The 24698-nt window shown below is 39.2% G+C and overlaps 1 protein-coding gene and 1 non-coding gene across 3 annotated transcripts in view; both read right to left on the reverse strand.

Moving 5' to 3' along the window:
• Window positions 1–24698, reverse strand: part of Hmcn1 (hemicentin 1) — a 457385-nt gene that overhangs the window by 263272 nt on the left and 169415 nt on the right. For both annotated transcript variants that reach the window (NM_001271292.2, XM_087580179.1), the window contains 5 exon segments: window positions 7723–7998; window positions 11949–12070; window positions 15394–15538; window positions 17170–17433; window positions 18328–18448. In NM_001271292.2, the coding sequence (NP_001258221.1) occupies window positions 7723–7998; window positions 11949–12070; window positions 15394–15538; window positions 17170–17433; window positions 18328–18448 (928 nt within the window).
• LOC120096425 (small nucleolar RNA U13) lies at window positions 19222–19326 on the reverse strand. The gene has a single exon (XR_015636436.1). It is a non-coding gene; the product is annotated as a small nucleolar RNA U13 (small nucleolar RNA).

Here is a 24698-nt window from a genome sequence, read left to right on the forward strand (position 1 = left end):
GGATGGCATTATGTGGCATCGATAGGAGGAGAAGCCTTTGGTCCTGTGAAGATTTGTTTCCCCAATGTAGGGGAATGCCAGGGTGTTGAGGTAGGAGGGAGAATACTCTCATAGAAGCAGGGGGAGGAGGGATGGAAGAGGGGGGAACCAGGAAAGGGGAAAACATTTGAAATGTAAAGACATAAAATATCCAATAAAAAATATTGTCATCCAAGTACTAAATATCTCAATGTTCTTACATTGTTTTCAACCTCATTCCCTAAATCCCTAATTTTATTTTCATGTAGTAGTGGCACCTCTAAGTCATGTTTTCCACTACATTATTTTATCTTCTTTTTTGACCATTTGCTTTTTGAAACAGGGTCTTTCTACATAGCCATGGTTATAGAACTCACTATGTAGACCAGGCTGGCTTCGTACTCACAGAGATCTACCTACCTCTGCCTCCTGAATACTGGGATTAAAGAGATGTACCATGACACCTGGCCAGGTCATCTCCCTTTTAAATTAAAACATAAATCTTCATTCCTCTTTATGCGGTACATTATGGCAATCTAATGCGTATATACAACATATAATAGTCAAATCAGTATAAGAAGTGCTTCAATCTCTTCTAACATCAATAATTTTCTATATTGGGAGTTTCATACTCTTATAATTTTTTAAATGCATCATAAATCATTTCAATGGACAGATATCTCATTACACTGAAAAGCCGGAAGTAATTCCACCATGTTTACTGTACTCTGGTAACCCCGCTAGACCTCATTTCTTCTTCCCATGCTCACACACTACACCACTCTTCCCATTTCCTAATAAGCACTGTTAAATTATAGTTTATTTATATAATATTAGCTAATTATGAGAGTGACCCAGTGCCACAAATGAGTGAAAATATTCTCCCTGTGTTTGACTCATTTCACTTAATGTAGTGGCTTCTAGCTCCAACAGGTCACTACAAATAATGGACTTCACCTTTTTGATGGCTAAATAATAGTCCAGTGTGTGTCTGAATGACACATGTTCCTTACCCATTCATCCCTCACATGACATCTGAGTTGACTCCATATTTTAGCTGTTGTAAGTGCGCGGTAAACATGGAGTCTTTTTATGGAGTAATGGTCTTATTTCCATGGAACATACATTCATTAGCGGAATTACTGGGTCCCACAACATTCTACTTTTAATTTTTGGAGGAATCCCAATATTGTCTTTCAGATGGCCATACTAATTTACATTTCCACCAACGGTCCATGAGAGATCTCTTTGCCCCATCATGGTAAAAATGTGTAAATTTTTATCTATTTGATGAGAGCTGTTCTAACTGTAGACACAATGAGATGCTGTGTCAGTGTAGTTTTGATTTGCATCTCCTGGTGATTAATGAACTTCAGCATTTCTTTATGTGCTTGGTGATCATTTACTTTTATTCTTCTGAGAAATGTCCATTTACCTCTTAGCATCTTTTTTAATTGCATTAGATGTTTTGGGAGTGAGGTATTTGTTTCTGGTTTTGTTGTTGTTTGAGTGTTTGTTTGTTTGGTAGGATGCTTTTTGTTATTCTCTTTTGTATTACTATCTTTGAATTTCTTATACATTCTGGATAACAACACCTTGTCATATGAGTTGCTTAAAATATTCTCTATGCTATCTTTGAGTTTTATTTCTTTTATACATGTCTCAGTTTGATGTAGTCACATTTTGTAGTTTCACCTTGGCTACCTATATCTTTGTGGCTGTCTATAAACATTGCCTGTTCCACTGTCTTGAAGTGTTTCTCTTTTTTTGTAATAATTCATACTTTGCTTTAACATTTAGATCTTTGATTCTGAGTTGGTTTCTAAACATAGTGTGAAAAAGGGAACTATTTTTATTCTTCTGCACCTGCACACTTTTGCCAGCACCATTACTGAAGAGACTACCTCTTTTCAATAGCATGTCCTTGCAGCCTTTTTCAAAGATCTACTGTTGGTTTGAAAATGGCTATATGTCTTGGGTCTTATGCCCTTGGTCTTTGTATCTACTTTTTATGCCAGACTCTGCTATTTTAGTAACTAAAGTCCCGTACTATGTTTTGTAGCCAAATATTGTATTAACTCCAGGCTTTGTTTGGTTTTCTGGGGTTTTTGGATCAGAATCACTTTGGATTTTCTGGACCTTTTGTGGTTACATGTGAATTAGGATTTCTTTTCCTATTTCTATGAAGGAAATAATTAGTATTTTGATGAAAATTGCATTGAGTCACAAAATTACATGCACAATATTAATTCTGCTAATCGGTAAACTTGTGATACCTTCCCCTTTTTTGCTGTGCTCTATAAGTAATTTCTTTTATCACTGCTTTCTTATTTTTATTTTGAAGACCTTTCAATTTTTGGCTAAATATATTCCTAAATATTTTTGAAGCTCTTGCAAATGGTATATTTCTTAACTTCTTTCTCAACAAGCATTTTGACTTTATTTTCCATCAACCTCAGTCTGAGGGATTTCAAATAAAGAACAAATATTAACTTCAAGAAACCTATTAACATTTACTTTACCCCACACCCTCAGTATGCTGGGATGACTCTGGAGCTCTAGTAACCCAAGTGCTAAATGAACAGATTCAGATGATCTTCCAGTCAGATCTGTATGAAAATTCATTGAACCCACTTCAAAAGTGACTTCTCTCTAGAAACATTGACAGATCTACTAACAAGAGGCACGCCTTTCATTGCAGAAGATACCTCAAGGAACAGGAAGAAAACAATAATTAGATATAGAGAGAGTATCCTTTATAATTCCACTACAGTTTCTGTTTTCTGTCTTTAACAATACAATAAGTCTTGAGATAGTTATTCTCTAACATATTATCTCTAGAAAGCTATCTAGTATGGCTAAATACTTTAGTCACACTATTACATTGTTTCTAATATCATTACCAAACAGCCAGACCCCATTCTGATGCAATCATTCTCCCACATCAAAGATCTGGAATTAAATATTCTATGCAGGCAGCAACCAAACCTTTCAACTTCATGGTGCAAAGGTGTCAAGATGAAGTTGCTCATTACATTAAGACTTTCAGCCAGTCTGAGGGACATAGATGCCAATAATCCTACTCAGAGAGAATTTGTGGAGCAGCTTGGCCTTCTATGGATAGCTCTCAAAAACAACAGAGTAGTTACTAAATTGCCTTGCTAACATATCCATTTTCAGTAATCGAAATAGTCTACGCAGACAGCTCTCAGTAAGTGTATGTATGAGTATGTGTGTTCATGTAATCTGTATATATGAAAAAAATAACATTTAGAACACATCTGAATAAGCTGTAACAAAATTTCACCAATATTATAATCATTATAAGTTCTATTTAAAATATCTTAGCAGAGGTCTCGGACATAGTTTGGTCAGGAGAGTGCTTACTTTACAACACTGAGGAGCTAAGCTTGGTCTCTGCAGTCAATGTTAGAAAGTCAGGCCTGGTGGACTGGGCCTGTAATGCCAGCATTGGGAAAGTGGAGAAAGGAAGACACCTGAGGCTCCCTGGGCAGTCAGTGGAACTTGGTGAGTTCCAGGCCAGAGAGAGACCCTGGATTGCTTCAATCAATCATCAATCAGTCAATCAATGCTGGTGCCAAGAACATAATGAAATCCAAGGTTGCATGGCCTACACATGCATACACAAATGCATGCACTCATATGCCCACACACGTGTGCCACTGCATGCATACACATTCATACAAAAATATGGACTAGCGGACTTTGTGGTAAGACAGCCGACTTAGAAGCTGCTTCCATGTAACCAGTGATGAAATGCCAAGAAAAGAAATGTAATTCTATCCACCAAAGAGAAAGAAATGCAGAGCTCTGGAAACCCACAAAAACAGAAAAGATCGATGGACATACAGGGACCCAGAAGCATCAAGAAGGTGAGTCTGCACCCAGGTTCAGTCACACAGAGCCCATGGGGTACAGAAGAAAAGCAGAAGCCTCCCTTAGTGGTGCTGTATCCAGGATGAGCACGCATTAGTTCATGCTTTCCCCAGAAGAACCACAGGACACCATCCTAGTCATAGTACAAGCCTACAACTCAGCCTTGAAGCCAGTTGCAGGTCTTGCTGAAATAGTGCTTTCTCCAGAGAGATAGATCAACAGAACCTAGACAGTTTCAATTGCAGTGGTCCACTCTTGTTTTAAACTGAACTACCCTGGGGGCCTGAGAACAAGGAACAGTCACAAGTCAGGATGCCTTAGTTTGACGTGCTACAGACCCAAAGTGAGAGAGACAACCCTCGGAACCAGTTACAGAGGGCATGAAGGTTAGCCACTGGAAAGATTAAAATGCAGGTGACACGGAACTTAGCACATCCAGGGAAGCGCATTCAGAGAAAGTTAATCCCACCTCATTGCAGACGAGCAACTAAGAATAACTAGGGTGTGAGTAAGGGCTCTGGGACAGAAGACAGCAGCTGGACTGACCTCTGAAGCCGCCTGTCATTCACTCATGCGGCATTCAAAACCTCCAAGGCTACAAGAAACTGCTTGTTGTCCATAGCCTCATCTCTCCAGTAGTGTGAGTACTGCTAAAGACTGGTGCACATGTACTGATCTCAGTAGTGGGGTAGATCTCTCCACTCATAATGCTCTTGGAAGGTTTCCTCCATTGGCCACCCCAAGAAGTAGAAACTGGAGAAGTTTACTTAGATGGTGGCAGAGCCTGACCAACCCAGAGGGTGAGAGAGTGGTGAGCAGAAGTCTCAGGTAGACCAAGAAGACTTGGTACTACAGGGAGACCAGTTCTGACACTGAATATTTGTCTAATACAAGCTCAGCACCGTATTTAAATAATAGAAAAGAAGTGTCTGTGCCTGGGGTTGGCGATTTTCTAAGACCCTCCAAAAAAGCCACCCAAGCAATACTTCATACCCCCATTTGTGTTTTCTTCCTTCGTGTTTCTGTGTCTTCTATTTTCATTATTAAACTTGAGTACTTTTGCTAATCATATTGTTAAGAAAGATCCCAGAACATGGAAAAGTCTCCCATTCTCATGAAGCAGCAGAACTCTGAAAATGATTATATTACTGGAAATGATTTATATATTCAATGAAATTTCAGTCAAATTTCATTAACATTCTTCACACCACCCAGAAAAAGCAATCCTGAAGTTCATATAGAGCATAAAAGAGGACAAATTGTCAGAGCAATACTGTGCAGAACAACACTGGGAGCATAGCAACCCCTGATCTCAAACGCTCTATAGAACCAGGGTAACAAAACCACCGCAGTCCAACTGAAGAGGGAGTAGAATGGCAGACCCAGAAAAGAACTCTCACAGCTGCAGCCTCCATGTCATCTTTGACAAGGCTGTGAAAAGCACACAGTGAGAAAAAAAGCAGCCAACAAATGTGCTGGGAAACTTGGATATCCACATGTAAACAAATAAAACTGTAGTTTTCAAACTTTACAAAAAATTAGCTCAAAATGGATTCACAGCCACAATGCAAAAGATGAAGGTTTGAAAATTCCAGGAGAATATATTTCAAAATATAATCATGGCCATGAACTTTCTGAAGAGGACCTCAACAGCGCAGAAAATAATTTTAAAAACTGACAAATAAATGATATTGTATGAAAATGGGAAACTTATGTGCAACAAAAGAAATTATCAGCCTACAGAATGGGAGAGAATTTTTTCTAACTATATATCAACTGGGGAATTAATATCAAGAATCTATGAAGAACATTGAAATTAAATACAAAAAGCAAACATCCAACCAACAATGATGTGCTGAATTGGACAATTCTAAAAGGAAGAACCGCAAACAGTCAATAAATGCATGGAGAAAGTTTTAAACTATTTAGCTATTAGGAAAATGAAAATAGGAAGTACCCCAAGACCCTGGGCCACCCTAGTCAGCATGACTGTCATCAAGAAAACCAATTGCAACAGAGGGAACTTAAGATATGGAATAAAAGAAATTCTTGGTCTCTGCTGATGGGTATACGAGTTTCTACAGTCGCTAAGAAAATCAGTTGGCAGGTTCCTCGAGACACTAAAAATAGAACTACCCTGTAACCTAGGTACACACTGCCTGGTCATGAGACCAAAACAATTTAAGTAAGTGAAACACTAATATTCTTATAAACCCATGTTAAGTGCTGTATTCTTCACAATAGCCAAGAAATGTAACCAGCTTAGACGGTGTTTGGAAATGAGTGGATTTAAAAATAAGTGGTACATAAAGTCAATGGAATTTTATTCTTTTATAAAGAAAATGAAATTCTGACATTTACACGGAAAATGGATAGAACTGGAGATTATCATGGGAAAGTAAAATTAGCCAAATTGAAGACTATATGCTATATGTTTTCTCCAACACGTGAGACTAGATTTTGATTACATATATATTACATTTTAACACATATATTTATTTATATGATAAATATGTGGATAGATAGAGAAAAAGAGAGGGGAGAAAGGAGAAGGAACTATGAGAGGGGGAAAGAGGAAAGGAGAAAGGATAATAGAACACTTATGTCATGAAAGTAGAGGAAATCTATTTAGTTTAGAAAGGACTGCAAAGGGAAGAAAGGAGGCAGAGAGGGCACTGTGAGATAAATAAGAACAAAACATAAGGAAATATTTACATACTTATATAACATACATCTACTACATATACATATACATATACATATACATATACATATACATATACATATACATATACATATACATATACATATACATATACATATACATATACATATACATATACATATACATAAAAATGTTAAGTAAAACTCAGTTGTTTGAATTCACCAGAATTTGGATTTGCACAAGGTCCTCTACACATACCCTATAGTAGTTGGCTTGGCGTTTTTGTAGGACTCCTAACGGTAGGAGTAGGGGTGTCTTTGACATGTTAGCTTGCTCTTGGGTCCCTTTCCCACCTACTGGGTTTCCTTATCCAGCCTTGCTGTGAGGGTTTGTGCCTGGTCTTACTGTATCTCGTTGTTCTGTGTCTGGCTGATGTCCCTGAGAGACTGCTCTTTTCTGGTAGGGGATGTGCTAGGTAGATATGAATGAGAATGGAGGTAGGGGAGGGTAAGAGGACTGGAGAGAGGTAAAGCTAGGGTCAGATGGGAAAGATGAACAAATTTCAAAAATCCTAAATAAAATAGCGATAGGCTCAACTAATGATCACTACCATGTGGGTCACTTCAAGTAAATAACTCAAATAAAATATACTGGTAAAATGTATTAAACTTATTTTAAAAGCAAAAATTTAAGTTAGTCATATTATGTCCAGGTATAACATTTAGATGAAGATCAAATCCTTGGAGGCAATTCTGAAAACAATTAAAATTGTATTGAAATCCACTAGAGGAATGTCTAGGACCATACATACCACCCTGAGCGTGTCTGGTCTTGTCTGACATCCACATAGACTAGAGAACTTGGAAACATCAAAACATCCAGGGACAATTTATATATTGTCTTAAAATGGACATCTGCAATGACCAAGTCCAGTTACAAGTGCAGTAAAGCCACCTATTTGGAGGGACTTTAGTTCCCAGTTTAGAAACTTACAAACAACTGAACATCCCAAGCCTTCTTTCATCCAAAGGCAACGGTTTGGGTAGATGCCATAACTCTGACACAGCACGTTTGTAAGGGGAGATGAGGAAGAAGGACGATGGAAGGACATCATTGGGCAGAAGTTGCTAAAAGCACTGTACCTTGTACTGTCAGGAAAACCGAAGCTGCTGCCGATCCCCCTTCACTGGAAACCACACAACGGTACTCCCCAGCATCACCAATTTTCACACTCTGCAGCTCCAGGGAGAGGTTGGCCAGGGTCCTAATTCTTGCTGAGTCTGCTAGCCGGACATCCCTGCCACTCCTCTGCCAGGTTAGGTTATAATCCACGGCACTGATGACGAGACACGCCAAAACTGCTCTTTCTCCAGGAGTGACTGTTACATTATTAGGCACTTGGATGATCGGAGGGGGCTCTGTGTGAAATCAGAAGACTCAGATCAATTAACCTACAATTGGTTCGCTTACACATGTGGCTTAAAATCTCTGCATATATAAATGTACATTGAAACATCTGCCAGGATGTTTCCATATGTAACAGAAAGTATTAACTAATGGCTATGCCAATGAGACCCCTCAAATTATCATCTAGTTACATGATACTTTAGAAGGCAACATACCTGTCCATACCAAACTTAGATCTCTAGGTTATACATGTGAGAGTCAACTTGGCTTGGCAAAAGGATATGACTGGAAGGATTTAGGATTACGGAACGGAGCAGGGTTTTTCATTTGTTTTGATGAAAGTAGCATTTGTTGGTTGTTAAAAAGAAAAGACAGACACTGAGTGTTTTGAAGAACACAGCAGCCACCAGATGACAGACATGGCTCTAAGTGATGTTATCAGCTTGTTTCCAAGTCCTCCCTAGTTCTAAAACAGGAGTTCTCAACCCACAGGTTGGGATGCCTTTGGCTGCAGTCTATCCAAACACATTTACACTACAATATTAACAGTCGCGAAATTATAGTTATGAACTAGCAACAGAATAATTTTATGGTTGGGGGTCACCACAACATAAAGAACTGTATTAAAGAGTTGTAACATTAGAAAGGTAATAAACCACTGGTCTAAAAGCATACCCTATAATCTTTAGTTAAGATTTTCTTTTACTGGGGCCAAAATGATGTTTCAATGTGAAGAATACCCGTTGCTATTACAGAGGACTGTAATATGTTCCTGACTCCCAAACATAATGGTTCAAAACCATTTGTAACTCCAGTTCCAGGATATCTGATACCTTCTTTTTATCCCCATGGGTCCTAAACATGTAATGTGGTTCAACAGAGAAACACGAAAGCAAAACATATGCATAAACAAAATAAATATCTCTAGTAAATATTTCTTTTCACTGGCATGCCACGACAGGATCGCCACGACAGGATCTCTGCTTAGAATCTTACTTAACCCAGAATTCTGGTATGTGTATGGTTTTGTATTAATAAAATTTCAATACACAAAGTTAATATAACTGTGACAATATTAAGCTTAACCTCCAAATATCACTGGGAAAAGAATGTTTTGGACACTTGGTGGTTTTTGTCATTGTCATATCTATTTATAATTGACGAATGTTTTTAATACCCACTTGTTATTATAGACACAAATTTAAATGCCCATTTTCTGCTTAACAGAATCAACAATCAACATTACAAAAGAACCCAAAATTCTTGAACATGTCAACTACAACAGTGGTTAAAAAAAAAAAAGGTGAGGAAACTTGTTGGCAGAAGTTCAGCTCTTCTTCAGGGTCTATCAGATGCTCTGTGACTTAACCATAACAACTATTGTGTCACGAGAATATCACTATTCTGTAATGCTCACTTCCTAATACTTTATAAAAATATGAGACCTGGCTGGGTAGTAAATCAGCACTTGATTCCAAGCTTAGGATACACAGTGACATCACGGTGGCCGAGCTGGGACCTTACCCTGGGCAAAGGGAAACTGAGAAGTAGATGGAGGTTAATGGCTACTGTGCTAAGTAAATAGCTATCCTTGAACGAAATGCCCACTTGAACTTGCTTTGGCAGCACATACACTAAAATTGGAAGGACAGAGTTGTCCACTCTTTAAAATGCCAAGGAGCCCTTGTCTGATACTCCTGCTCTGAAAGCCATGGGCATAACATTGATGCTTTCTGACTTCTTTAATGGCTGACTAGAGGAAAGAATTCCTGGAAACCAGCTTGGGAAAGAGCCAGCTCCCTGATTATGCCACTGACTGGCTGACACAGAGGAGTACAGATAGACCATGCACAGCAGAGATGGGAGGAAGCTACTGGCATCATCGATCCAACTTTGTAAGTCCGTTCTCGCTTTCTTCCTAGCATCTCCCGGTTACTTAACAAGAGGCCTGAAATAACTTAGTGAAGCCTCTCTACCTCCTGTCCTTCTCCTAATTAATATTGCTGGGAAGAACACTCAAGTACTCGAGTGTTTGCTTTCCCAGAAGCTGAGGAATGTTGACACAATTCCAGGGCTTTTCATAATTTCTGGAGATCGAAAAAAATAAATAGTTTGTGATGTATGTCAACTTGCTTAACTTATTTCAGAAGACAATCTTTATTTTCCTAAGAAGAAGAGAATACAAATAGTTTGGCTGAAAGAACACGCCTGCCTGATTTACGTGCCTCTCTTTCCAAGTTCTTTCTTGGACACAACAAATCCTAGGATTCAAAACCATCACCTAATTAAAACATTTCTTTTGTCTTAAATTATCTCAGGAAAATACACACTGAAAGCGAAAACAGGCGCTGTTCAGTTTCAACAGTCATAACCTGAGAGGGTGAGACCAGGATGCCAGGATACTGTCAAGTACAGAACAACGGAAGGCAGGCATAGAACAATCAGTTAACGTGAAGTTTTTGGGCTGTGTATTTAGCTCAAGGGGGAGAGGGGTTGCTTAGTGCTTGCCTATCTGAGACCCTGGGTTCAATCCCCAGTACATTGAAGTATCCAAAAATTATAACTGTATAATTTTGTATACTGAGTAGGTGGTTTGAACCTGATCTTTGAATATATGTCACAGCCTCCTTTCCCTAATTATTCTGGGAAATTAAAGGACAACACTTTTATGAAATTAAAGGACAATACTTTTATGAACGTATCTTATATTAATGTACTGTGCCTCCCACCTACTTACAGGAATTTACTGTCTGAATGCAAAATAATGGGTATCACATGGGTCCTTCTTTACATGGAAGTCTACCTGATAAGTCTCTGTGTTTCAAGACAATTGCTTAGACTCATAATGGTCTTCAATTTGGAGATCAGAATCTCTTCATAAAACTACTGTGATTGTTAAACATGAAAGAAAGAAAAATTTACTCCTTTTGTTATCTTCAGCCTTGACCAGTTCTTTAGACCATCTTTTCTCTAAGGGAAATTGTTAGGTAGTTACTGAAGTTGTTTGGATGAGAGTATGTCCCAGGCTTACATATTGGAACCTTTCGTCTAGAGTTGGCAGTCCTGCTTTGGGAGGCTTAGGAAGTCTGGCCCCATGGGAGGAAGTATGCCATTGGAGGGGGTCTCTGAGAAGTAAAAGACCCCTGCCATTTCAAGTTTGCCCTCTGTTGTACGCTTACAAGCTCAAGATGTGAGCTTCCTGCCCTGCCACTATGCATGTCACATAAGGCCCCCCAACCATGAACCTCTGGAACTAGAAGCCCAAATAAACTATGGTGGTAACAACAGCAACATTAGTGATATCAGTAGACTGGAAAGGTGGCTAAGTGGTTAGGAGCATGCACCCACATTGGGCAGCTCACATATGCTTGTAACTCTACCTCCAAGGGATCTGATGCCCATGGCTTACTCTGTGGGTACTAACACATAGATATACCGCCCCCATAGTAAAACTAAAATCTTAAATGGTCAAATAGGAAATTGTCTGTCAAGTATTTCTCCATTCCAAGCTCCCTTCTAAGCACCATGCATGTATCACAAACATTGCTCAGTCTCCATGGGACTCTATAATAGAGAGACTCAATAATAGAGAGACTCTATTATTGTTATTGTCCTTTTAGAGTTAGGGACGTAATGCATCGACGAGCCCTTAAAGAATGACAGAGGAGCTGAGTGGAAGAGGGGATGGGGAGGGAAATGGAGCAAGGGAAGACCCAGTGTAGGGAGGGCTCAGGGGAGAGAAGGGCCAGGAGAGAAAAATTAAAATAAGTTTTTAAAAGGTGAGGGAGAGACTGGCACAGGGAGAGGCACAAAGGCTGACTGGGGGTGAGACAATGTCTGAGTTCATTGTAGTAAAGTAGATAGACAGGCAAAAAGGATCATGAGGAGAACTGTGTAAACTCAGAGCCCATCAGCATCTCGTTTCCATGGGTACAGTCATAGGCAGGTGGCAGTTAGTTACCTGATACATCAAAAAATGTCTGCGCCCGTCCAGTTCCTGCGCTGTTCGTAGCAATACACTCATAGAAGCCCTCGTCAGACAACGTCACCTTTGGGAAATCCCAAGGCACACTGGCAGATTCTCTGGGGACAAGAAAAGGGAGAGCTTTTAGTGTCTGTCAAGCAAGAGAAAAATGAAAGCAATAAGCAATCTGCTTTGAAGGCTTTGTTCCAATGAATAACGCAAGGAAAGTAGGCTGGGAAAACTGCAGATTAAATGTTAACTTAAAGCCATACACCTTTTGTATCTTAAACGGAGTTCTGCTCCTCTATTCTGGACAAAAATACACAGGACAATACGTTGTAGGAATGCAAATTTATCTTTAGGACTTTTTTGTGGCTATATAAAAACATACTTCAGTTGACAACCACCGATGAAATTTCTCTCCCCCTACACTTCCCACTTTGGAGGTGAGAATCATGTTCAATACAACGAAAGAAGGGAATTTGCAAATGTGAAGATAAGACACCCACTTTTTAACTCAAAGAAAATATATTTTCCTTAACTTTCTTACATAAGTTCTACCTGGAGTTATATATTTTATCCGACCTAACCTATACATACAATAAGCAATGTGAAATTGAAAAAATACATTAGTTTTGTACACAAACTCATGCATCCAATCATCTAACAAATATTTATTCATTCACTGCTGAGCGTTTTGTTTTCTGGTATAGTCTAAAAAGATATATACTTAATTATTCCTTTAAGAAATTCACAGTGTACAAAAGAGGGTCTTATTCTTTTAAAAATACAGTTAAAATATAAATATTATATATTTTCTATTTTTTCATGTATTACTATTCATAATCTTTTCAGGGGGACGTATAGTAAAGAAGACCTCCTCATATTTGAGACACCTCTCACTGACTTCTGATTTTAGTTTAGGCTCCACATCTCTCTTTAGTCAGACACAACTCAAGAAAGCAACCATGAATAGCTTACTGAGCTCAGATTTCATGTGTTTGGAAGAGTAGGTTAAGCATAGGTTCCTATCATCAAGAAAGTGAGTGCATAAGTAGGTATTGTTCTGGATATTGTAGTAGCTCAGGATACTTCTGCTAGTCTCCTGTCCATTCTATGTGAACTGGGCCTGTTCTGTTAGCTCCAGAAGTAATCAGTATCCCGTAACTCTTCACTGCCTGGGACACTCAGGCTGGGTCTCGAACCCTCTAAGGCAGGGCACTAAGCACAAGTGTGCAATGCTCTTCTCTAGGGGGTACCATCAGTCACAGCAAGGTAAAAGTTTGGAAAGTGTGGGTCTCAGGCTTTCTTTGCAATGCCTGTCTCAAAGCTGAACACAGATGAGGATCCATCAAACCTTGGGTTCATGGAAACTTTCGAACAGGAAACGAAGTCATCTAGATTCAAGTGCTTCTTTTTTAAAAGAAAACGAATGGCAATTCCTTTGTCTGAGGATGCATAATCAGCCCTATTTAAGAGCTTCTAGGAGAAGGAAAAATAATATTTGAGACAAGGTCTTACTATGTAGCTCAAACCAGGCTCAAACTTCTAATCCTCCTGCCTCAGCCTCTCAAGTGCTGAGATTAAAGGCACCTGCCAACACCTCTGGCTTAGTCATTCTTTTCTATTGTAGCCTTCTCTGTTGACATAGGCATCCTTATACCACAACAAAGAAAGGGTTCCCAGAGGTAGACTTTAGAACAGGACAAAGAGCCAATCCAGAAGACATACACCCTGCTAATGCAAATTGACTTCTCTCTCACATCCCCTGACGGTCAAAGTGGCTGACGGGAATGAGGATTAATTCCCATGTTTCATATTACTGGGAATCTACGGCAGAGGCATGTGAGCAAACTGGGATTAGAGCATCAGTCTATCATCACTTACGGCTTAATACATGTCAGCAAGGCCTGTCTCATCTCAGGGCCACGGCAGTGGAAACATGAGAAAAAGGATTTTTGTGGCTTACCTCCCAGGAATTGTGTGGAATCGATGAGTTAATGTTTATAAAGAATCTCAAGTGTCTTTGAAAAAACTGTCACTATTTAAACAGGAAGCGGAGTTATTTTATTTCATCAGCTAGTTATGTGCCTCCATCATCTGCTCTCCCGTTCTGTTATGCGGCCGGTTATAAAACAGGCAGCTAAGTAAATCATCGAGATGTACTATGTGCAGGAATGGAAAACACTGTAGATACGATTCACTTTCCAGCCACAAGCACTGCTGAAGATGAATCTCCATAAAGAGATTATGTAAACTAAGACTGTCAGATAGTTCTCATCCTTATAGAGCTATATTCCTATCACTCCAGCTGTGTGAAAGACGGCTGAAGTAATCCTTAGAGGTTTTGGACTCCCAAGTCTGGACAATATGCTTTCCAGAAATCATTCTTCCAGCATTTCTTAAGATGTAGCTAATCGTGTTCAATCAGGTTACTTGCATTTGTCAATAAAATGTCACTGAACTTTAGAAGAAAGAGTTGGCAACTGCTAGGCTACTCCTCACTTTGACTGCTCTGTGCCTTAGCCCCTGTGCTCCAGGTGAACCCTGGAAATCTACTCTCTGCTTACAGTGAACTCCTAAACACTGTCTCCGGGCCTCCTCTGGCTCACAGGGATCCACACACAGTGGCCTCATTTCTGCCTTCCTGTTCCTGCCCAGTCCCCTGGCCTCTGTGCCTCTTCGCTTACTAGTGTGTGAGATTTCCCAGGATATGTGATCTACCACCCGGCTCACACGGTTAGGGGTCAAAGGTCTCTCACCACCTTTGGTGGTGGCGGTGGTTTTCTTTTGGTTGGTTGCTTGCTTGGTTAGCTTTTTAAGATAGCATTTCTCTGTGTAGCCCTGGCTGTCCTGGAACTCATTCTGTAGACCAGGGTGACCTCGAACTCAGAGATCCATCTGCTTTGGCCTTCCAAGTACTGGGATGAAAGATGTGTGCCACCATATCCAGCTTCTCATGCAGTTTTAAATTTAAGTACTTGAAACTGAAAAGCTACGTGTTAATAACTCACCAAGTGATAATATATCTAATTTTTGTAATTTTGTCATACCACCAGTCAGATTCACTCACTATAGCACATTTTAAATAGGAGCTGTAGACATTTTTAGCCCAAATTCAATGAAGCTAAAGTTTCCAAAGAAGTACTTTGCAAAGTGCCTTCCAGGGTCTAGTGTCTCATACTGAGCTGATAATTCTATAATCTTTGACTTGGAACCCTCAAATTACATAAAACACACACTGTATATACCCCCACGTTATGTGGAATATATTCTAGAATTTCTATTGTAGTGTATTCGCTCTCCTTTCCCATTACAACATGAACAGCCCCGGACTGTGTTCCAAAATGGTAAAGAAAAGAAGTGGTTTGTCAGGGAAAGAAGACAGAATTGGATTTGCATTTATGGCTCTAAACTACTACTGAGAGGAACATTTACACACTTTAAATATTGCTCTACTCCCAGGGCAATTCCATTTCTCACGAAGCTCAAAGTAAAGGGCAAAAGACTCTCAACCGAGCAGAGGATTCGGCCTGGCTGTAGGTAGTATCCTGAGGTCCTCGTGGGCATTGTAACTTTGGGAGCATCTAGGGAAAAAAAAAAAAGAAAATGGGTAAGAAAGTCATCATCGTGATACAAAATAACTTCTATAGCTCCACCCAGAAGCTTCATACTGGAGTGATGCTGACAAACCATCAGAATTCCAACTATTTTAACTACCATTATTTGAAGCAGATTCATTTTCATAGGTCCTTACTATGATAGTCATCAAACTAAAAATTCAGTTGATCTTCAAAGCACTGTTTTTAATCCACTACCAAGCTAAGAAAAAAATGCCAAATGACTTGCATTACATCATCAACTCTAGAATAGATTCTTATTCCAAATATGTAAAAACACGAGAAGAATCCACATATCTAAGAATTAAATACATAGGGCAACTTTTTCCTAAAAGAAATAATGAGAAGTATTTTTTTAAAGAATCCATCAAATTTCATGCATTCAAGAAGCCAATCCTCTTGAATGTTAACATGAGGAAATCTCGAGGTTGGCTCCATGCTTGTGATTGCACTGTGATCAAACAATAGATCTTGAGTATCCAAATCTCAGCCTCATACATAAAAGATAAGCTTCTGGCTCCCACCCAGCTTTGAAGACAATCTCTCTATGCCTCCATAGGCCAGGATTGGAGCTACAATTCTAAAGTAAGGAGGGAGACTAGGGGAGGGAGAAATGTAACTAAATTACAATCTCAAAATTAAAAGATGTTTACATTAAAAAAAACAAAAAAGATTCTTTTTACAGAAAACTGAGACCATTACAGAAAGCTACAAATGGTCATACTCTACAGATCAGTGGAACATGGGACCCCAGCCCCGAAGGATACACCTAAATCACAGTGCCTGCACCCAAGGCTCAGGGAGCATCATGGAAAGGGGGTAGAAAGACAGTAAGACCCAGAGAACCAGGAAGACTGCTATCAGAATGCACCTCCTAGAAATGTCAGGGAAGCTACACCAGGATACCTCAACAACATGGCTGCTTAAGCAAGACCTAAATAAAGACAATATCAATAGATATGCAATGCAAAAGGGGAGTCTCCTAGATCCCAACCCTAGACAAAGAGCTGCAGTTGACTAAACACTGCTGAGAAGAGAATTAGCCTCTCCCAGGGATCAGCCCAATACAATACAAAGTAGTTAGGCTGAAACCAAAGCAAAGCAAAGCCACCACCGGTAAATGGACTAAGGGGTTGTATTTCTCTCTCTCTCTCTCTCTCTCTCTCTCTCTCTCTCTCTCTCTCTCCACACACACACACACACACACACACACACACACACACACACACACACACATATATATATATATATATATATCCATCTGTGTGTAACAATAATAATCAAAGAAAAAGAGACCATTTATTTGAGAAAAAGTAGGAGTAAAAATGGGAGGGACTGGAGAAAATAAAGGGAATGGGCGGGGATGTTTTCATATTTTAATTTTTAATTTTAATAAATACTAAATTACATAATAATATACCAGGATGAAAAATAAAAGTAAAAAAAATCACAACAAATTATCTGCAAGTAAATGCTCAACTGGTGACAGAGTAGCAACATGGCAATATTAACTTTTACTTTATAGTCCATATTTTACCTGTGGCATAGTCCCCTTCAGTTATCAATTATTTTGCTGTTGAGTAAAACATTTATCTTACCTGGGACAATGCTGGAAAAGGAAACGCTTGACACTCTCTGGAAGAGATAATCCTCTTTGTCATAGCCTGTCACCTTGAGAAAGAAAGCTTCATCTGGTGGAATGAAGTCAGAGATATTCCAGATGCCGTAAGGTTTCCGATCTGGGTAATGTTTGACGGGAATGGTCTTAAGAGATCCCCCTGAGATACTCAGAAGTTCGAGGCGATCTACTCTAGCTGGACTAGAGATTCCAGAGGTGTTCAGTAGCACATACGTAGGTATCCCTACAAGAGAAAGGCATCGTCATGTACAAGTGTCACACAGTTGGGGTCATCTGTGTAATAAGTGTCATCAATGTAGTAGCATATACACACTCTAAGGATGTGTGCTCTACACTGACGGTCTAGTTACAGAGTTTTTCCTACAGAAAGACAGAGCTTGAAACACTGTAGGCAGTCATTGGACAGAATTTTAACTGTTCTTATACCAAGAAAATCAGAATTATGAAATATCATGTGATAGTTAATCCGGTAAACATTTTTCAAGATTCACTTTTTTATTCTTCCTAAAACTGCACAAATTAAGATAAGTTAGCCATGATATAGAAAGGGCTCTAAAGGCCACACACTGTGTAGCTGAGCCTGGCCGTTAGCACTAAGATAATAACCTTAGTGGGCTAATAGAATAGGAACAAGGACAAGCTTTCAACGTTAGCAATAATTTCATCTTGAGCAAAAAACAATACATGGTACACTTAATTTTCAATTTTCAGCAATACACATGCACTTCTACATGTAGACAAATCAGTTTACAAAATATTAATCTTTAGAAGTAAAACTACTAAGTGCTTTTCCAAATGCAGTTAAGCCTAAGAGTCAACTGGAGTGCTCAGGTCCCAACGTCTGCAACTGTGATTTAAAAGATGAAAGCAGAGTCCAGGAGTCCTGTTTATTAAGAAGCCCTCTGAGCTTCAGCTGCTTTCAGAGTCGCTCTGGGATGGCTGATCTTGGACAGTACTTTGCAAAACACAAAGTGGCCCAAAGACACAATCACAAGCACATTGAGGAAAGATGGCTTTCTGTGCTCATCAATGCGATCGGCTGCCACAGACTTGCCCAGTCACACCATCAGGGCACAGCTCTCCCTTACACCACTTTAAGAGCCATGTGCACACTAACCTTGCACGGGTCTGCTCATTGTTTTTTTGAAGTCCAGCGTGGGCTTTCGAGAAAAGCCAGCTCGGAAATCGATAGTGCTGAGACCGGTGAGGCGAACAGAATGCCTTCCACTGCTGGAGGTCTGAAATGGATAAGGACGAGCCTATTCAGCAACTGGTCACAGCAATCGCCGCCGTGGGTGTGGCAAACTACAGAAGTTGACCATTGACATGTCAGAGCCACAGCCCTGACCCAGGTACTGCATCTGAATTTAGTTGTGAGTCTCCGTTCTGCAATGCAAATTTTGCAATGCATGTCTCATGTCGACTGCTCTAAAGTATAATTCAGCAAATATCACATACCTGGTGGTCAACAGTAAATATTCGGTCACTAATAAGTGGAGGCTAAAGTAAAAGTAAAATCTCCACATATGTCTGTACTTCCCCTTTGTGGCCTGTTGTCAGATGGTAGATGTTCAACAGACACGGATGAAATAAAAAACCAAGTTTTCCCTCACGAAGTCCACTCAAGTGCAATTCCAGAAAGTGTTTCCTAATTCTTTCCTTTTTTTTTATCTAAATGCATAAGGCTTGCTAACAGCAGACAGAGCAGTGATTCAATGGCTAAGTCTATGCTTCTCACCTCAGCATGACACCATCTACTAAGAATTAGCATTTGCTTCCTGCTCGGTTCCTCTCAAGGAGACTCTGAAGAGCTCTTACACCAACACCTACACCTATACCAGACTGTTCTGCTGGAGCCCAGGACAGGTAAGGCAAGGTCAGCGTTTTGAGGCAGCTGTTTTGATGCTAAAAACACACCATTGTCCTGGAATTGTGCATAGGAAGGTTTTCCTTTAAAAAAAAAAGTGGCAGAACTAATGAGCAAGGTGGACCACAGTCTTTTTTTTTTTCACGTCAGACAAGTAATGTGCCCATGTCGTAACAAGGTTTAGTGGGCGGCACATGTCATGCATGCAGCGTGAACACCCAATCATCACGCTTTATGAACCAAAAGGATCTGGACCACAGTCTTGATTTCTGGTAATTTCCAGAGAGATTGCCAAGACTAAAGGGACATCCTGAAGGGCACTAGAATGAGCACCATGGAGAGCTCCTGGAGTGGCAGAGGCTTCCTCCTTGGGCTTATTTTAGCTCAGTACTTCCTAGCCACCTAGGTGGAATGTATATGGATCTGTCTAATTTAAGGATGCTGGTTTGCTAAATGGTTGCCTACATTTAAAGTTCATTCAGGTTACTGACATGGAGCAGCCACTGCACACAAAATGCTTCTCTCTCTCTCTCTCTCTCTCTCTCTCTCTCTCTCTCTCTCTCTCTCTCTCAAGTACCAAAAATTTCACAGGTAGGAGTTTAGGATAACAATGTCCAGGTAGCCTTGGACTCTAAGGCATAGAAGATGCCCTTATTCTCCAACTTTGTGGTAGCCGGGGTAGCCTTCTAATGATCCTTGTTGTTATAAGAGTCCGAGGTGTCGATTAACCTTTCCCTGAAAAAAGGAAGCTCTGTATTTTTGGATTTTCAAATATGTAGATTAATACACACAACATGCTAATTTCTAGATGCCAAGTTGATGTCATTCAACGTAATAAGCAAGACAAGTGTACAGTTGATTTTCCATAAGCCACCAAGAGCCAGCTGCCGCATTCTATAAGGCCATAGTTCCAGTTCAGGCCCCTGGATTATAGAGGTAACAGCGTATGTCACTGCAGAGCTGAAACAAATCCCTTCTTTACTCATTAGATGCACCGACCGCTGACTTCTGCTACAGTGGCTAAGAATATTGCAGGTAAAACTTCAAATGGAGCACCCATCAACAAGGGTTTCAAAGTCAATCTGTCAAACCACATGAATATTAATGAGGACAGAACCTCCTTATATTAAGCCAATGAGGATTTCTAGTGGAACTAATTAAATTAAAATCTAATTAATAGAGTTAGATTCCATTTCCTTCTTGTGATCCTTCATAAAATAACAAATTTACTCAACACTAAAACCAAAACAATTATATATGTGCTTTCAAATGAAGATATACTATATGACATATATGCTCAAGAGACAGTTATTTAACTAATTAATTTACTCATGCATCAGCAACCCTCTAAGCAGCTGCGCAGTTTCTAACTTAGGCACCACAGTATTAAGCAATTATTATTTTCTCCAGGTTTTATGAAGTTAAAGAATGCTCTGGGATCATTAAGATAATGAATGGTGGGTCTTGAACTACAATAGATTATCTCTTTTCAAGTATTTGCTCTTAAATGAGACATTCTTTCCAAATTAAAGCATATGATTATTTTCATCAGTCCCTTGAGAATTTCTGAGATACAGGTATCGTGTCAGGCATAAACATGTAATAATGCAAGCTCATTTTATATGTTATTCTGTGGGGCACGCCTCTTAGGATGAAAATGCCAGCAAGGAAAGGAATGTTCTCTAAGCATGGGATAAACTCGATTTAAAGACACACACACACCACACACCACACACACACACACCACACATACACCACACACCACACATACACCACACACACACACACATACATACACACACATGCATGTGTGCACACACACACAACACACATACACACACGTATACACGCATGCATGCGTGGACACACACATATTCACATACACACAAACATATGCAGTAGTGTATCTATATATTTATATCCACTCAAATTTATCTCTGCTCAAACAAACAAATCTCTTTAAATAAAAACATTCCATGTAGTTAACACGTTGATTTTAGGAGGCCAAAATAACTGGAAAGTTTTCTAGGAAAAGACTGTGATAAAATGCTCCATCTCCTCAAACACTAAATTAATGCTGTAAGCCAAGTTGTCTATAGACATTCATGGGTCACAGTTGAGGATGACAGCTGGACTCTCCTGTGTGGTCCTCTGTAGCACTGAGAGTGATTTACTAATGACTCTTAAATTCGCATTATGCCAGCAGACTGCACTGTGATGTGCATATGTACTATTCTTTCATAAAACCTTAAAAACTTACTAAGTACGTTCTTGTAATCACAATACATTTTATGTTAATACAGTAGTATTTCCTCGTTTGTAAATTTCTTGCAGTTATACAAATAAACACATCGAAAGCATTACCAAGGTTTGTTTGCATAGTGGCTGCTTGGATGTCAGCAAATATGAAGATACAGAATTTGATTGATAATGAAATCATACAGAGTTAAGGCTCACAGACACGGAACTTCAATAAGTTTTTTAAATATTACAGTGGGAGGGAATAAAGCATCTTTCACATTAAAAACTGTTGGAGATAATTTCAAGTATGAGTATCTTCTTCTACTCCTTCTCCTCTCCCTCCAACTCTCCAATGCCACCTATACCTCAAATTCATGAACTCTTCTTTAATTACTAACATTATATATGTGTGTATACATACATCCATGAGTATATGTATGTGTGTGTATATGCGTGCGTGCGTGTGTGTGTAGATACACCCTATCCTGTTGCATCCATCTGTAAATGTGTTTACAGTTGACCTCCCTATTGGGGAGCTGGTCCCTGGAGAAGACTGAGTCCCCCTCTCTCAACAGTCATTAATTGCCTATAGCTCTTCATCTAGGTGTAGGGCCTTGTGAACTGGTGTTGTCATTGTGCACATCTTATTTAGGCAACCCTGTCAACCTGGAGAATGCGCACTGGTATGCACTAAAAATTAATATGGCCATCTAAGCCAAAATAATTCTTCCAGTCTTAGAATCTCAAAATAGTCATGTGATATGGAGTATTCTCTTCTGTACTTACAGGATCATCTAGGGGTAGTTTATACAAATTTACTTAATGGAAACATACCCCAGGGGGAGTGTATTAAACTACAAATGATCACATTGATAATCCTAGGCTAATAGAAACATTTTGTATTATCTAAATCCATTATTTAATATCGTCATAGGGAGTTTCCCTCAAGTAGAAGGAGACAAAACTTGGCTCATGGAGTTTCAGTGGTAGTGGACTTATATTCTGTGCAGCTATATATTAACTGCAGCTGTCTGAATGGAAAATTCATATTGCTTCTCAGAAATGAGATCCAGAATTTGTAGTTTCCATATAAATGGAAACTTGGGGGCATAAAACAGCATTCTCTCCTGTTTTTAATAAAATTTTGTGTTCTTTTCAGTTACTTCTGTTCTGTATGTTTTACCTACCTCAGAGGTAAGTTAAAACATTTGCATCATGGATATGATTAGAGAAATGAGTTGACTCACTGTCTGTGCAAAAAGGGGCCCCCAAAATGTCATAGGAAAGTGTTTGCAAGATAAAGCACAAGAGAAATGAGCAAGCCACTCCAGGAGGATTCAAATCATTAAAGGCCCCCATCCCAATACATCAGCTTGTAGGCGAACTAAAATGGCCACTTTCTTAGACACCATCAATGTAAACATTAATTTTTTACTCATAAATATTTACATAGTTCTTGTTTGTCCACTGTGACCTCTCTGGTGATAAAACTCTAGCAGCAATAACCAGAGAGAAGAAAGTCTCTACAAAAATATAATTATGATAAAAGAGAAAGGTGAATCTAAGAGAGGTATAGGCAGCTAGAAGGAAAGGTGGCATTTTAGTCTATCTTTGACAAGACTTGACTGGCATTTGAGTTGAATCTTGGGGAATAATCATAAGTCAGACTGAAAGGAAAGGCATTCTATGGAGAAGGAATGAACTGATAGAAGAAAAAATAGCTGGATGAGGTAGTGCCACAGGCCTTTAATCCTTACACTCAGGAGATAGGCAGATCTCTGTGAGTTCAAGGTCAGCCTGGTCTACACACTGAATTCCAGGATAGCAAGAGCTATACAGTGAGACCCTTTCTTCAAAACAAAACAAAAGCATGGGGCAAAGGAGAAGATAATAGGACTGGCTCAAATTTCAATGACTAAATTTATCTAGCATATAAATGTAAGTGATACAAGAAAACCAGAAGAGTGGTCGAAGCCAAATCTCATGGGCTTTAAATGTCTTATGATCATAAAAAAGACTGTTTTTTCATACTTGCAATGAAGTGTTATTGGAAACATTTAAAAGTCATCATTAATTTTTCTGGTATAGCAGACATTTTCCAGATAGCACAGAGCAAGGGAGATACCATGAAGGATACCATATCTCATCTTAGCTCTCTTGTTGGGAAAGCACACATAGAGAACATTGGTCATTTAGCAGCTGTCTAAAAGGGCGACCCAATGTCAGTAGCAATATTTATGTCAGTAGACATAACTGCATTTATTTTGTTTCAAGCTGATGGGTTCTTTTGGTATTTCCTATAGGAACAAGATAAGTTTATCATCTGTAAAGCGTACTTCAATGCTTATAATGTGCTTAATTCTTGTTACCATTAACTGCAAACTAGGAATCGCGTTGACCAGAAGCAGAGGTTCTTTAGTGAGAAGTAGGGTGAATTTCAGGCAATGTGAAAATAGATATGGTGCCTTCTTCAGTCTTCTCTTAATTATAGGGAACTGAGTTTAGACACTTGTCTAAACAGAGATTTTAGTGCCTTGCCATCATCTTCTCACTCTCTCTGCTTACAGAGTAACCTTCGGAACTCTGCTGTTCTAATTATCAATTAAACCGCTTAGAGCACACTAAACAGACAGTATGCAACATGGTCAGAAGTAAACACTGAGAACTGATGACTGACTAAATAGGTATGTCAAGCACAAGATAAATTGACTCTAAATCCTACAATTCCTCTAGGCAAGAGTTTTACAGAGGAAAATTGGCTGGTAGCAATCCAAGTCACCTGGAGGAATGTTCAAATGCCCCACAGACATAAATAAAGGGGCATGGCTTGCATAGCTCTTCCAGCCAACAATGGATACCTTATTGCTATGATTCAGAAAGCAACAAGAGAATACCTGACTGTCAATTTAGGACACTGATGGCTTAGGTTATGCTTCAATTAAATCATTTGAGAGATTGAGAGGCTTGACTCTTCACAGCCCTTCCTACTGTGGTTAAAAACAAAACAAAACAGACTCAGCACCAGTCATATTTTAGGCACGTTGACCAAAACAACAATAACATCACTTTTAGCCATGTTAATTCAAAATAGCAGAGTAGAAAAAATGCTTCATTATTGCCATCCAGTATATACTGCATACCTACTGTGTGCATGGTACAGGGTTTTATAAAACAGTTGTGACCCTTTATGATCTATTCATTAACAAACAGCCAGATTGCATTAATATTGATCGCCTTTGCCCCTGCACTCTAAAGATCATCTGCTCCCCAAACCCATTCTACACTTCAGAGTATCTCTGCAGGGTTAGAGCTCTGATTTTATATATATATAAATATATATATATATGAGAAAAATAATGTACATTGAAAATCAAAGTCTG

This window comes from Rattus norvegicus, chromosome 13 (assembly GCF_021556685.1).
Source record: "Rattus norvegicus strain SHRSP/BbbUtx chromosome 13, alternate assembly SHRSP_T2T, whole genome shotgun sequence".
NCBI lineage: Eukaryota > Metazoa > Chordata > Mammalia > Rodentia > Muridae > Rattus > Rattus norvegicus.